Source organism: Onychostruthus taczanowskii, unplaced genomic scaffold (assembly GCF_017590055.1).
Source record: "Onychostruthus taczanowskii isolate IOZ18803 unplaced genomic scaffold, ASM1759005v1 scaffold1, whole genome shotgun sequence".
In the NCBI taxonomy this organism is placed as follows: Eukaryota; Metazoa; Chordata; class Aves; order Passeriformes; family Passeridae; genus Onychostruthus; species Onychostruthus taczanowskii.
In genome coordinates, this window is record NW_024496525.1 from 25,235,946 (window position 1) to 25,252,496 (window position 16,551).

Sequence of the window (16,551 nt, forward strand, 5' to 3'; positions counted from 1 at the left end):
CCAGCTTGTGGTACTGAGAGTAAGCAAAAATACCTTGGTATTTTTGGCTTGTTTTCTAAGCCTGTTCTTATCTTTGTCTTACCTCTCTTCTCTCTTTTCTCTCTAGAGGAAAATCATTCCACTTTCAAAGCAGAAGCCATGTAGTTTAGTGAGCAGTTGGACTGCCCTTAACAAGTGAGGACTCCTCACTTTGTTCTTTGCACACATCTCCCATTCTAAGAGGCTGAGCTCATCAGCAATGTTGGTAGCATTGGAAAGATCCCACAAATAATGCCAAACAGGAACTTAGAGGCAGACTCAGAGATTCCCACTCTTTTCTGCTTTTACTGTTTAGGCTGGCATTTCTTTAAGGTAGATACTGGTAACTATGCCTATAGGTATACCTACAATAAGGTAGATATAGGTTTATTCAGTGACAGCACACTGCTACTCTGGTTCTAGATAAGGTGTTTAGACAATGCTAACTTAAAATTATTTCTCACAGGACATTGTAGCATAATTAAATGATTGTGACTTTGAAATACTTTCATCTCATTTTATAATAAACCTTTGGGAGCATTGGCTCTGATATAGTGAGGTCTGTCACTTTCATGTGGATTTGTGTCCATGCAAGGTTCCACAGATGCTTCCTGTATTCAAGTAGAGACATGGGAAAAGGGTAACCCAGTTAAACACCACAGATATTAGTGGTTTTTAGTTCTGAGGAAACTTGTTGGGTTCTGATATCATCTCCCAGCAGGCTCTCCTCTCTAGCTCTTGTGGTAAAGAGACTACTTGCCTGTCCATCTGTTTCCTTTTCAAGGAAATGTGTAGATTATTGAATGCTTGTGAAGAACATGCAGGAAAAAAGTAAGAAAGCTCCACTAGCAACTGTCCACATGAGATTTCTTTTCTGATTTTGCAGCAAAGATGTGCTGATATTGCAGTTTCAGTCAGATTCCTTTTGCCTTCTCCATCACTCATTACACAAATATCTGCTGCATTGGAGGGACAATTGTTCAAAGAGCCAGAGTGTAGATACTGTCACAGGCAAACACGTCTGAGAAAGTACAGAAAGAGATTAAGGATTTGGAGTGAGCAGTGGGAGGGGAGGATGGCAGTGTTAGCCTAACTGCTCTATGTGTCGAGATGCTGTCCTAGAAAGCTGTCACATGGCTGCCTCTAGCTTCTTCCCTCCTGTTCTCTCAAAATATGCCATGACCCATCAGTCTAAGTTGACACATGCTGGCTTCACAAGTTGAGCTGCATTTTCCCCAGCAGCAGCTTTCAGAAAGGAGCACTGCTAATAGCAAGGAGAGAACTGGGGCTGGCCTCTGCCTTGTGCTGGTTAACAGTTTGAGGATCCACCAAAAAACCTCCCTTGGCTTCACCAAGGTGTAGGTTTGACCTTAATCTGATTTTCCACAGGAGGAAAGCCTGATTACCTCCTGTGGAGGAATAGTTGCTTTGGTGAGGAACCCTGTTTCTAGCAAGGACAGTCTGTTGCTCAGGGTGCAGGTAAAAGGTGTAACCCTGTAAAGCTCTTTCATGCTTTTAAGTTTCATTACTTTCAAGAGCTTCCTGTGGTACAATATAAAACCTTTCATCACTCAAGTTTCAGAAAGAAAAAGGGGAAATTTTCACCATAAGAAAAATTTCATTTCAAGGGCGAGTTCTGCACACACAGGTAAAGGCAAACTAGATGTACTTTGTCAATAGTGCTCCAATTTTCAAAGTACAAATGTGTATTATCCTTGACTTTTATTGTGTTGACCCAAATTTCCACCAGGTGGCATGGTTTGACCCCTGCGTGAAACCTGAAATTTGGATAAAAGCGGGTTTCTGAGAGACTGGGTTTCAGAGCTAAAGTCATCAAGAAGCTTTTTGTTGATTTTGACAGGGTTGTTGGTGCTGAACCTTTGCTGGTGAGCAGTAAGTTTGTTGGAAAGAAAAGCTGTTCTCAGTAGAGTTTTTCTATAAGGATTATCACCAAGGAGAAGTGCAAAAGGCTTTTCTCCTTTTCACATTTCTTAAAACAACTTTCAGGTGGAGTCCATACCATATGGGGCTAAGGTATGTTGTTTTTTACAGGGAGTCATACTGAAAATAATGAATATAATAAGAGGAATGGGCCACAGCAAGTCAGAATAGCTGCAATACTTAAATATATATTTACTATGAGGTATTCTACATCAGTGCTGAGTTTTAATTATGATACTTTTATCAAAGCTGAGTGTTTGCTTACTGTCTTCGTAGGGCTCTAAGAAACAGATTCAGAGTAACTTCAGTGCTCCTATGTTTTTCATGTCACTGTAAGATGAAGTATTTTGGTTAATTCTCTGGAACTCACTTAGGAGCAGTTAGTCTGATGAGACTGTTAATATCAGGCCTTTTTGTCCTTACCAGCATTGCTGTCAAACATGTACTTTTCTTTAGCTAAAGCAAATATTAAGTTTATGTGGTTGAGTCCAATTCTGTGAGGACTGATTCCTAGGAAATCTGTCTGGCTGTATATTCCTTCACATAAAAGCTGCCACACTCCAAGAGTCAGTGGAGTGGATGTGCTCCTTATTTGCATCATCAGCCACAGTACTCAGCAAGGTTAATTTGGTTTACATGTTGGGATGGAGGAGGATAATTGCTCCTTTACATTTATCAAATGTAAAATTACTACTAGTTCTATTCAGTATGAGAGATGTTAAGCTGCAAGCAAGACTCCAGAGTGGATTCTTTGAGTAGGGCACATTTCTTTGTGAAACCAGAGATCTTATATTTATGGCACTTCAGGTGACCCCAGTGTACTCACAGAACCCATTTTGGTGAAACAAGGCAAGACACTCAAATGCTTGGAAAGGTGAAAGTTGCAGATGTTTATTGGTGATTTACAGGCTTGCTGTTTTTTCTTGAATCATTATGGAGAATGTATTTCTTCAACTGCAAATACGCTAGAAGATGCTTGAGACAGCAAAGCCTTTATTGCATGATGTGACTTAGATGCATACAGCCTTCCTGAAAAAACAAAAATATTCAACACTGTAACAATGCAAAAGAGTAGCAATATAAGCTTCTGTGTGTTTAGAACAGGTCCATTTTAATTCCATTGTTTGAGTTAAATGTTTTCTTAGATTTCCTTTGCTTCCTGACTGGAGCCATGCACTAATTATCTTTCACTTCTACCTCCTAAATTCTCCTCCTCTTCCTAATGTAAGTAACAATACCAAATGGGAGGGAGAGGGGGAGGCCAAGCTAAGCAAAGCAGAAAACAAGCAGCAAAGATTTTTTTTCTGTACATATTATTATATGTAATAATTAATATTTATTATAGTCATGTATGTATTTCCTGCCCTGCTTTCTAACACCACATGGGTATGTCTCCTGTCTGCTGAGCCTTGCTCTGCTTGCTGTGTCTAGTCTGTAGCATTTGTGAGAATATTGGTTTGTTGGTGAGCTCCTAAAGTCCTTGCCTGTACTTGTGTTGATTCCCAATAAAATTTTGTCTCTACGTGTTCTTAACATGGTAGAATTTTGTTAACTTTGTAATCTTGGTATGGGTTCCTTTATATTAACAAAAGCTTACTTTGTTAGTTAGTCAGAAACATAGATTTGTTCTTGACAATTCTTGTAATAATTTCAAATTATTCATGTGAGAGATACTGGTAATACTCTCTGGAGGTAAAGTGAAGATTTCCAGAGGAAGTGAGCACAACATTAGGGCCTCCTGCATGTGCAGCACCTTGATCCAATGGAATAGCTTTAGAGGTTTCAGGAGTGCTGTCTACACTGCTACAGTGCAAATACTTCTAGAGAAAGGGTACAAAACTCTAGTGGGACATAGGGAAAGAAAACTGGTGCTACGGCATGAACAGCTGGGGAAAAACTGCTCCCACTAATCTGACAGTGGTTTGGTGGCTGCCTTAGTAGAGGAAATCCCTTTCCAGCATAAAGAAAGTGCACAACTGATGAGGAGTTACACCAGGCTGCAGAAATATTAAAGGAAAGTCACTCATAAATTCCAGCATTCAGATAAGTGTTTCTGCCACCTGAGCCTGAAAAGACCCAACTCTGGATGGTGGGATGCATGGTAGGGTCAATACCACTGCTAACTCTGTCCATTGTGATCATTAGTGAAGGGAATACAGCAGTATGGCAAAAACAGTGTTGTGATGGTGGATGAGATAATCTGCTCCAGCCCTCCCAAGTACCGGTTCCCTGAAGCTGGATTACGGATTATGATCACGAATAAGTTTGGACCACGCACCAGAATGCGGATGGCAAGCCGACTCATCATTAATGAGGTACGTTCATTAGGAAATGACCATGAGGCAGAGGGGTTACCAAAGAGCTGTGCTCGTGGTGACCCTGGAACTCAGATTCTCCCATGTTCCTATGGTTGGGAGAGAACTATTAGTTTCTCAAGCAGCTATATGACAACAGATTTGAAGATTGATTCCCAGCTGGTGATGTTGTCTGTTTTAATGGGAGGGCAGTCAAAAAGGAGGGACTGCCTTATCTCCCTGACAGAAGATGTTTACTTCAGTGTGTGTGTGTATGTGTGCATATGTGCACATTGAGATTTTATTTATAGCAGAAGAATTGGTTTTGATTATTACAAAAATGGTTAGGTTAAAAAAGGATAATGGACAAGGCAACCAAAAATTTTAAAAACTGCTGTTATATTACAAACACTTCAGGATCCCTTCAGAGACTTGCCTACCTCTTTAGTATTCACTGTAGTCCTCAACCCAAAATAAAAATGGACCGAAATATTTTCACAAGGAGCATTTGCCCTGGACAGTTTCAGTTCTCTCTTACTTGATACATTGTCATGAGCTATATTACTTGTTCCATACCCTGCAGCTGGTGGCAGAACTCGGCAAATGTGGATGTTCTGAACTTGTTGAAGCACTAGGGGTGAAATCTTTGGCCTACCTACCTTGGGTTTTATGAAGGCAGGATTTTATAGTTTGCTCTCACAATGTCAAATATGAGAGGTATTTACTCTGGCAAGTAAATAAATTTCAACATCATAACACAGTTCATGTGTTTAGCCAGCCTTATGAATTCCACACTAAAAGAAAACACCATTAATGTATTTGTAGGAAACATCCAGTTTGACAGTAAAATAGTGAAAGGTGTTATGGTCAGTAGAAGATCAGACAGCACACATTGTGACAGTGGACTCTGTAATCCTTGAAGTCAATTCATTGATCAGAGAAAAATTCTTAATGGCTGTGTGGGTAGAAAGCTGATACGTGGCACTTTAAACATCTGCAGAAAACATTCTCTAAACTTGAGCATTTTGAATATATGGTCTTACTTAGATATTCACAAGTTTTGCAAAGTATTCAGATGGGATTTTTCTCTTTTTCACTAGAGTATGTTGATATTGCTTTCAGAAATTTTTTTGCATGTTGTGCAGTTACTTTATTTTTCAAGGCATTTCAGAGCACTTTTTAGGAATTTGCTAGTTTGTCAGGAAGAGAACACTTTTCAACCCTGCATTACCTCATCTAATGAACTAAAAATAATTACTTTTTATAAAAGTAAGAACTTTACTGCTGCATCTAACATTCTCCAGTGCATGAGTGGGTGTATATACTGATGTTTAAAGGCTATTCTTGTAATTGTTTTACTGTGTGTTGGAACTGCAGGAGTCCTTACACATGCCTGCAGGGCCAATTATGAGCTTCATGTACTCAGACAAGAGCAATAAGGATTAGTCTTGCTTTTGAAATTAAAAATGGGAAGTTCAAATTTACCTCAGTGAATGGAGTTGTGAAGGAGGGAGAAGAGTTGGATCTGAGAAGAAAGATCCTGGATAATGAGTCATTCATAAGCCAGCTCTAATTGTGCAGAGGTGTCTTGAGTGTTACCGTTTGGTTATGGTGCTGTTGCTGGTATGAGTGGGAACTGTTGCGTGAGAAGTGCTTTAGAATACCACATTGGTTCAAACATGGGTGGAACAACAAATATTGCAACATTCTCCATCATGCCTTGAAAGACTCCTGCCAGTAATTTTGAAGTGGATGGTTGACCTGGTGAAGCCTGCTGAAGACAGGTAGGCCACTGACAGGTTTGTTGTTGACTGAAAGGAAAGCTTTGAGGAGAAACTTCATGGCTCATGTGACTGGGGCTGGACAAAGAGCAAAACTCAGGTGTCACAAAGTAAATACTTTCTGAACTATGGCAGTTTTGTGTTTTGACACTGCAGCGCCAGCGGTTAATCCAATCTGCCAATGGCTCAAGCAAAGCACTTCAGAACAGGAGACAAGAGAATATTGAGAATGGAAACATCCCTGTGGGAAACCAAGAGGAGGACAATGAACAGGACAGTCTAACTCCATTTTCAGTGCCAGGTAAGGCTTACTTTCTAGATGTTTATATTACTGAAAAACAAGATAATTTAAATGCCAAAGTCTGGGTTGTAAGAAAGACAACATATGCAGGGCAAGAGGAGGAAAGGGATTGGTTTGACTGTCTGAAGGATGAATTTGCTGACAGTAAAACTGGGCTGGAGGGTGGGTGGCTAAAAGCAGGTCTTTGGAAAGTGTTTTCCAGTCACCATGGACAGCCATGTTAGAAGTGCTGATTTGCCAGAGGTGAAGGGAAAACAGGAAAGGGAAGTTTATATTGAAACATGTCAGAATGACCTGATGAGCACTGCACTACAAGTAATTTTGAAGTCAGCAGTTAATAATGACTTGCTGGAAATTGCTAAGACAGAGGCACCTTGGTGTATAAATACGTAATAAATTGGTTTAGTGAGTGTAGTGGGGGAGGCTTCTTGGATGAAAACTAAAAAAGATTTAGGGAGACAGAGAGTGTTTAAAATCATTAGTATAGCTGTATGCAATAGTATTCACGTTTTGAAATTTTTTGGAAATTCTTGGGTGTAAAGGGCTATGTATAACCAACCTCTTGTGCTGGTGTCCTTGGCACATTGCAGGTTGACTCCTATCCAAATGCTTTGGACATTAGACAGCAGAGATTAGATCAGCCCTCACAGACATCTAGTCTGTCACATAATTACTGTTTAACATAAGTATTGCTTGGCATGGATAAACACCACATTCAGTGAAAAAGAAGAATTTTACGTGTTATATCTCATTTCTTCAGTTGCTGTCATTGTAGAAGAGATGTTTGTGATTGAACAAACGTTGAGCATACTGTGTGAATACTAGATGATACTGTGTTTTCCTATGTTACTGTGCTCCCACAGGAGCTTCTTGCAGTCAGCAGTTATGGATTGAAGAATGGAAGCAAACAAATTCACTGAAGATAGGCCCATTAGATGAGCTTCTGTTCATTCATGAGATAGTGAAAAAAATATTTTTATTGTGTGGTGAACTAACAGGATGCAGGTCAGCAATATGCTTGTGCACATGAGCACGTTAATGATAAGAGCAGTAGTAATAATAATAATAATAATAACAACAGAAACTAATAAACAACTTCTAAAAAGGAAAAATGTCTCCCCAAACAATCTAAACATTGCTGAATCCTGGAATCATTAAGGTTGGGAAAACCCTCTGAGATTATTGAGTGCAGGCGTTAACCCAGCGCTGCCATGTCCGCCACTAACCCAGGTTACTGAGCACCACATCTGTGCTGCCTTTGACAGTGATTCCACTGCTTCCATGAGCACTGTGGAAGCTTGACCACCCTTGCATGTGTTGGCAAAGAAGACTTTTAAACTGAGATGGTTTTTAACGAGTTTTTGGATACAAGTTTTGATTAGTGTAGTTCAATCATGTATTTCTTTTTACTTTCCATGCAGTTTTTTTATGAATAAAACATGGATAAATTTCATATTAGGGCGTCAAGAGTGTGACATTCACAATAGACAAACTGCTTTGAACTAAAGAGGGAGTTACTATTTATGTCACTGGTCTTCTTTAAATGCATTTTTTTCTGCATTTTTGAGAAAGTCTTTAAAGATAAAGTGAGGTTTAACAGGCCAGAGTGGAACCACTGGTGATTCGATTCATACTGAATGGAGGAAAAGTTCAACATGAGCACAAGAGAGTTGCATAAAAGTGAATAAGTGATTGTATAAAATCCTCATCATTACCTTCAGGTATAGTCACTCCTGTTGTCTGGAGTTGATTATCCATTGGTTGGATTCTCATTGCTCAACTCATATATTCTGACTGAGAATTCTTTCATTATGCTTTCCAAAGCTCCACTTTAATAAGTTTGGTGAAAATGTGAGGATCCAGCATTATGCTTTGTTGTTGTTTAAGTACTGTGGCACAATCAGTAGCGTAAAAAAATCTGGACATTTAAAACTGGCTTCAGGGAAAAGGTAGTTTGCAGAGAATTTTCAGGAATCTCCCCTCAGGTCTTCTTTGATGTATTTTCAGCCTGGGAATAAGGTACATACATTTTCTAAAGATCAGAAGTTCATGTATTTTTTCAGTACTGGAAAGTGTTCTCTGAAGAATAGGCTTTCAGTTTTCAATATGACTTTTCAATTCAATTGGTTGTGGTGTCCTAGGCAAAAAATCCACTCTTGTATTTTAGGAGCTGCAACTGCAATGGTTGTGAGTTGGCCCAACCCCTTTTATTGTGCTGCTTTGTAGTCACGTTCTTTAGCCTAATTTGGGATTTTACTTTTTTTTCTTCAAATTGTGTATTCTAGATACTTTTGCAAGAACAAGTTTGAGGTTTTTTCTAAAAAACAGAAGTAAATGAAGTATAAATTTTCATCTCTGAATTAGTTTCATCTGATGACAAATTATTATTTGTCATCTCAAAATGCATCTTTTGCATTTTGTTCTTTTTTTATCCTCTGTCAACAGGAGTGCTCAGCAATAACTGTAGGGCTTTAGCAAGCAGAAATAGAGAATATAGTTGTTACATGAAAACAGCTTCATACTGTTTCAGCATATATCCCCTTTGTCAGACATCCATAGAGACTCACTCCCAAGTGTGGTTGTGGCTTAGGCCCATCCTGAAAAAGGAGACAACATACAGTTTTTATGGAAACTACATATGATATCATTCAAACAGCCTTTGCCTTTGGTTTCCCTGTGGGAAAAACACATTCTCTTTGGAAGAAGAATTTCTTTCTTGACCTAACCTTTAGACTTTGATGATTATCTCCCATGAGAAAGGCTCATTTGAAGCTTTACAATTTGATTACAGTTGTTTGAAAACAGGTCTTAAACTTTTTAAAAACACACCCCACAGACCTGAATAAAATAGGACAAAACTGGGCAGGCATATGTTGACAACAAAATGCCGTGTTAAAGCCCTTGCATAGCTCAGTGGTCTTTTAGAGCCCAGACTGAGAAAAGCACTTCTGTGCAGCTCTTAATGGATGCTTAAATCCTTCCATTGTCACATGTTCAGCACCCTTTAAAATACTCTGTGATCTCAGCTTCTGATCATTTCACAGCAATGAAGAACTACTTCTCTTACAGAACTGGAGCATGGATGCTTTATATAAGTCGTGATGGTGTTAGCTAAAACAGGAATAATAATTCCTTGAGCTAAAATGAGATGGCAATAAAGGAGATTAGCAATCCTATCCATTTTTGTTTGGATCCAAAATACAAAGATAACCTGGGCGATAGAAGCAAAAAAAATTAACGGTACCTACTAAAAACATGTAAAATGTTTGTACTTGGTCAAAACAAATGTTTATCTTCGTATTCTGACTCCAGTCACGATTTTATGAAGAAGCCTAGGGAAGAGTGAGACAGGACAAGTTGTTGTTCAGCTGTTTTCACCTCAAAGAACTTTGTGGTCTGGATGTAAAATTTTGATCTAAAATTCCTTAGAGCATTTCTTCTTCATTAACCTAATGTTAATTTATAATTGTCATTGAATCTTTGGAAACAGTTAACACCCACAACATCCTTTGAGAAGGAGCTTCATGATTTTGTGAAGAACCTTTTACTTACTTTGAACCTGGCTCGTACTCACTTCACTTGATGTCTTCCTTCATTGGAAACACGGTGGACAGGGCAAACCCAGTGCACCTCACTTGAACACTCAGGAGGCTGTTGATATTTGTTAGACAGCAAGGTTAAAACATACAGAATAAACCAGGCCAAAATCCAGCCAAGTCTAACAAAATGTGGGGGGTACCTCTGTTCAGTTACGTCTTACTTTTGTTGAATGTTGTCTTGTGTAAACCTATGGTAACTCTGAGAGTAAAGCTCGTTTCTGTGTACTGGATAAAATTGTTTTTTTGTAGACCAGTTTTCTCTGTACCAAAAATGTGTATTTAAGAGAAGATTATTGGCATAAATCCAAATATTCAAAGTGTGGTAAAGGCACAGGCTAAAAATAGAAATCTGAGTTGTTTTGGACAGATTTCACAGTCTGGAATTTGGAACTTGTATTCTGGAAAAGGAAACTTCCGAGAAGAGTATCAGTAGGTTGAAAAATAGTCTGTTTTGGATGAGGATGAGAAGTAAAACCTTGGTATTTTCCAAAGGGGAAAAAAGTTTCCAAAGGTCTGTTGCAGGAGAACTGCAATAAAAATATTTTATTATGTCTGCTGCCCACTTGGAAGGATGATAAAGACCGAGCCTCTTTGGATACTATTTTACACACTACATAGCCTTTTTCTAGTGTGCTCATACAGAGAATCTCTTGCCTCCACAATTTATAGGGTAATTTGCAGAGCTGAAATCAATAAGAATTTTCCAAGAAAGTGGAGAGTCAGCTGCTGTGTTAATTTTCCTAATAGAAAATTGTAAGCCGTTTTCTAAGAGTTTTTTTATTTTATTTTGCAACAGAAATTTTTCAGTGAAAAATAATCCTGATGGAAAATTCACAGTAGATCTAGTTTGTTGTATCTGTTTCATTTTTTTCTATATTGAGTACCATACTTGGGAGAAAAATTTGGTTTTCTATGTTGTGTTTAGGATACTGCACATGACTTGAAATTAAGTTTTCAGATTGTCTGATTTACTTGTATTGAAGCTTTCCAATCAGTCTGATCTCTGATGAGCAACATTTTCTAACAGAAATTTACTTGCTGTACGGGTTATTACAAAGTTCCTGGTGTAGAGGCATATGTGTTACTTTTACACATTTTCGGGTTGAGAATTGACTTGATATTGATAATAATATGTGGGTGTAAATTCATCTTGTAAATACAAAGCTTAATTAGAACCAAGGGCACAGGTGTTTGGAAAATAATTTTTAATTATAGAAAAAACAAGTTGGGGTTTTTTTTGTTTGGTTGGTTGAGTTTTGTCCTTTCCAAATGAAAAATGATAGATTAAAAAAGATTAAAAAGGAATTAAAAAAAAAAAAAGAAAAAAATTATTAAGTAAAGCATGATCAGCCAGCTGGTCATTGCTTTGTGTAAGGAGATGCTTCTTTCATTTGGGAAGGTTTAGGTTCTGAAGTTAACTAGTGTATGGAGCTCAGATCTGTGCTTGGCTGACACACTTTTAAAGGGAAAAATAAGTGGAAAAGTGATCAAATTTAACTTATTACAATAACATAGGTGTGATTCCTGATGGTGTAGCTACGGACTCCACTCTGTTTAAACTTGAAAAAGTGTTTTCTCTGCAGCTTATGTTCTAGGACATGTGGGCTGTCTGCACTATGTGCCTTTGGAAGGTCTGTTTCAGACAAGGTCTAGCTTGGTCCCGTGGATAAAATGCCCAGTATAACTTGGAGCACTTTTAATTTTGTGCTTCTGGTTCAACTTTATACCAAGTGAATAGAATGTTACTGGTGTGATTCGAGGCTGCTCCATGTTGCAGACTAAAATTGCAAACCAGAAAACACTAAGTGGGGTCAATCAGTGCATTTACTGCAAGAGTACACTTCTGATCTAAAAGTAAACACAAATGCCACTTCACACTTACATATTGAGCTCCTCTCAGCTTTCTGAGAGTGTTGCAAATAAAACTCTATTTTTTCTGTAAGAGTGCTTTCTCTAGCTCCTTAAGGAAATACTTGTTTCTTCTCAGGGCTCTGATATTTGTTGCTGGCTTTGTTCACCAGGACGCACTATCTGTATGTGAAAGTAATTATTGTGAGCATAACATCTGGAAAGATGAGTAGCCCAGGAAAGTGTTGAAAATGAGCAGAGCTCTTTGTTTTAGGGCTGCCACTTCATTTTCAGAAACATTGTAATCAAGCTCTTTTGTAATGATACCTCTCTGAACTATTTGGCGTGCTTGGCTTCCAAATGTATGTGGAAACAGAAAAAAAATGGATGTATGAAGTAGTGAAAACAACTCCTTGCAAAAAAACCCTAATCTTCTTGTTTTACAGCAGAGTGTTGCGAACAGAGTGTGGACCAGTGTTACTTTCTGTAATAATATTCTGTAATATTCTTTCATTATTGAGGCAGGGGGGAGTGCAAAATACACCTTTCCTTGATTTTGTGGGTTGCTGCAGGAGCCTTTAAACCCAGGGCTCAAAGGATTGGGTGGTACCACTGTTAAAACAACTCTGCTGGGGTCTTGTAATGGGACAGAACAGCTGTGTATTGAATAATGGCCTAAATGGGAATGATCATTTTCTTCCTTGCACGTGTACTGGGGAGCTACTCAACAGTTGTAAAGCAATTTGTCATGAGCTATAAGCATACTTCACTGTAACATCTTTATCATTAAATATTTTTAATTATTATTTTAGAGTGGGTGGTCAAAACCAAAACAACAGAACAGCAAAAGTACTTTCAAAAGAATTAAAAAAAAACCCCAAAACTTTGCATCTTGTAGCTGTATATTGATTGTGCATTTATCTAAGCCAGGTGAAATGAATAAAGTCATCAGTTTCCTGAGAAAATAAAGTCTCACTTCATTGAGGTCACTGCTAAATGTACTTGAAAGTCTTAAAAAACTTCCAAGTTACAGCATAAGAGTAGACTTCTTTAGCCCTAAGTGCCACATAAGTTCCATGACCCAGAAGAGTAGGAGCTGAATGAAAGGGCCTGAGGTAAAACCAACGCCAGATATACTTAAGGCTTTATATGAAAGTTTATAAAAGCTAGAAAACCAAAACACAAAAGAGAAGCCAATGTAGAATGTGTCAAGTAAGCTGCTTTGGCCATGGTGGTTCTTAAGTATTCCAGGCTAACTGCAAATGGCCACTCAGCTTCTCTTGTTAACCCAGCAAACCCCAGAACTGCACACCGCTCTTCCCCAAAGTCTCAAGCCTAGTTGCCATGTAATGAATGCAAATGTAACTCCCACAAACCATCTAGCTAAGCAGTTTCAACTCAAGATGTTGTGTGGGGAAAACATCACCACTAATAGAGCCAGGAATTTTAATCTGACATGCATCCACTCAAACTCAGCAAAGATAATGGAAAGGCAAGCCCTCCTCCACTAGTAATTAGGTTTTCTTGGAAATGAGCAAACATAGCTGTGCCAGTGGTAAGGCACTATGCATTCTCAGTTAAGCATTTGTGAGTAATTCAGCATACTAAACAGGATCCCAGACAAGATGTATTCTCCAGCAGAGGCTCTAGCTGTTCTTAAGGCAATTCTGTTTCTTTTACTTATGCTGCTGAAAAGAGAAATGGCACTGCCTATGTGTAGCAGCACCCAAGTCAGTCAGATTACACCCACACAGATCAGAATTGGATCCACAATTTTTTCAATCAGTCATCCACTGGTCCTGCCTTTGGGATTATGTGCTGAGGATATTACTGGCCTAGGCCATGCTGACTTGTTGGACTGTGAACCAAGCTTAGCAACTTTAGAACACAGAGTAAAAATTAACTATCTAGGAATCCTTAAGTAATCCAAACTGTAACAAATTAAGCAGGAAGAGGTATAAACTACCATAGGATATTTCGTAGAATATTTACAGCCTTGTTAACAATTAAAGAGATAAGTGAGCCAGGAAGTGTCATTTCCTGGACAGAACAGGTAGAAGATAACTGTTTTAAAAAACATCTGTGCAGAAGTGTATGTAAGCAGAGAGTAAAAGGTCTTTCCTGTAAAATCTGTAATAGATCCTCAGTGACATGTAAAAGTCTAGAATTAGAAATAACCCTGGGACACTTCAGTAGTTTTATGCATTAGAAATTCCATAGCCACAAACTGTGAACTGGACTAAAGAGCAAAGCTTAGTCTAAGATTTCCTGGTGAGTTGATGACATCTCAAAATTCACAAGGAAATCTCAAGTTAGAAAGCCATTTCATAACTTAAGCAAGAAAATATAGGTCTAGAATATATACAAAAGTAAATTATTAAAGACGTTTACACTCAACAAATTAAATCAGACTAGTAAGTAAGTAGCCACCCAAGCTAGAAATTTGCAAATTTTGCAGGATTTCTCCAAAACTAAAGCTGCCAGAAACTAGGCATTATAAACCTTACATACATTATAAACTGTTGTTTATAATGTAGCTAAATAACTTCACTGGAAGGTGTACCTGATGATTTCCTTCAGTGTGATCAATTATATTATTCAAAACAGCATATTTTAGCAGATCTCAAGCATAGTTAATGATGGAAACCCTTACTTGGATGGAAACATAATGTAAAGAAAGCCTAAGCCAAAATGGTCACAATGTTGGTTGAGATACTCTCACTTAGCCTGATAGACAAATTTGTCATCCTGCTGGAAGGATGCCTCATGAACTGTATGAATAGTGCCCCATTTACTTATGGCCCAGTTATAAAATGGTTCTGTTTTATGTATTGAGATTACATTTGCAATACTGTAAATTTTAAAGAAATAACAAGGTGTGTACCGGTCTTCAGCAATGACAATTCTCAAGTATTTCTCACCAGCTGATTTTGGAGAGCTGTACAAGGGAGGTCACTCCCTTGTTTCATTTTCCAGAAGTTTTCTTTTACCATTTCAAGGTGGTGTTGTATGCAGATAGAGAGGCTTAACAAATCTAGACCTTCTAAGTACCAGTTTATTTAAACTTCTGCCCAAGTCAGAGCAATAAGGCATGTAAAAAAAATTTCCATGTTCATAGGTTGGGTTTTGTACTTCTGTTTTTTCTGTTGCTGCACAGAATGTACAAGTCACTTTCACCACTTGGATTTCAATATTTCTCTTAAGGTGAGAGGGTGGGGTTTTTTTTGGTTGGTTGGTTTTGTTCTTGGGGTTTTTTAATTCTGGATTAGAGTAATACATTTAAAAGAGCAACAAACTTGACTTAATTTTGCTTTTAATATCAGCTGTGATTTTAAATCATTGTAATTCTTCCATGGATTTTCATAGATCTTGGCAGACTTATACGAAGATACTGGATGAGCATGCAGAACTTGGCTGAAAGTGGCAAGGCCAAGTATAGTTGAAAGGTACCCTGGAAAATGAGCTGACATGCACAATTGTAAATATCCTTCTGGGATCATCTGCTCTGCTCAAAGAGGTGTAACTGAGCCTGGGATAGTGATGGGAAAGCTCAACTGTTTCTTTCCTTTGTCCTGCAGAGGGAAAAATGAACAAAGTTAAATGGCTTTTGACATGGCCATTGATATTCTTGCTGTTTACAACAATTCCAAACTGCAGCAAACCACGCTGGGAAAAGTGCTTTATGCTGACATTTATCTTGTCCACTCTCTGGATTGCCTTGTTCTCCTACTTCATGGTGTGGATGGTAAGTGTATGTAGCAGGACTTTGTGCTGAGTGAAATGTCCGTCTCAAAGAATGTAAAAATCTTCTGTGCATTTGTCAAAGAAAGCCATGTAATTGTAGTGCAGTCTCTTCAGCTCATACAGTAATTATTATAATTTTAGCTTTTTGCTGCCTTTTATTCTGCTGAAATAATTGGGCCTTTACTATATAGGGCACAATACAGTACGGGAAGGTAGTGGAGAACATCTCTACTTTCCTCAAATGCCTGTCAGGCATTTGAAAACCACTTTATGTTTCCTCTCATGAAAGATCATGTTTTCTGTATACTTTTTGCAACTTTCTATATAATTTTTGCATTTTAAAACAATCCTGTAACATAGACTGTGTCTAAGAAATTCATTTGCAGGCCAAAGCCACACATTTGTATCATATTATATGTCCTTTGGAAGGTCACACTCTGTACCTTGGTTCCATATATAGATACTGCTTTCACAAATGAGAGAGGTGCTCATTAAGACTGCAGCCCATACTGCTTTAAGAGGCAGCTGGACCAGAGAACCTTGTTACCAGTCTCAGCAAGAGAGTAATGCTGACTTCTATTCCTGGGCCTCTGCTTGCCCCTGAAGATGAAGTTTGTCAGTTGAGTTCCTAAAATACACCTTTTCTTTAGTGTAAGGTCCAATTTTCCTCATGTGATAGACTGGCAAACTATTTCAAGAAAACAACACAGCCTAGAAGACTTCCATCCTTAGCAGTCTCAGCAGGGAAACAGCTGTCTGTCCCCAGTTCAGTCTTCTCACTCTCACAAGCCTGTTTCCTTTTCAGCTGCTTTTTCTTGATGGTTTTTCAGCCCTCTTTGGATGTTCCAGCTAAATAAGTTCTCTGTCCTTTCTAAGAGCTCTGCTGCAATCTTCAGTGATTCCCTAAGCTCTTTTCAAGGTGCATCTGGAATATCAGGGGACAGTATAACCAGACATGCTCACTTTGGGATTATATGAGAAGTCACACAAGAAACTAGTTCCTTCTTCATGTGTTAGGTTATAAT

General features: G+C 38.4%; 1 protein-coding gene across 1 annotated transcript in view; it reads left to right on the forward strand.

The window, feature by feature from the left end:
* The window catches only part of LOC121342933 (ras and Rab interactor 3-like), a 156,494-nt gene that overhangs the window by 59,801 nt on the left and 80,142 nt on the right, over positions 1-16,551 (forward strand). Inside the window, exons 11-13 of the mRNA XM_041417731.1 lie at positions 4,105-4,274; positions 6,191-6,335; positions 15,361-15,527. Coding sequence (XP_041273665.1) covers positions 4,105-4,274; positions 6,191-6,335; positions 15,361-15,527 — 482 coding nt within the window. The remainder of the gene's footprint in view (positions 1-4,104; positions 4,275-6,190; positions 6,336-15,360; positions 15,528-16,551) is intronic.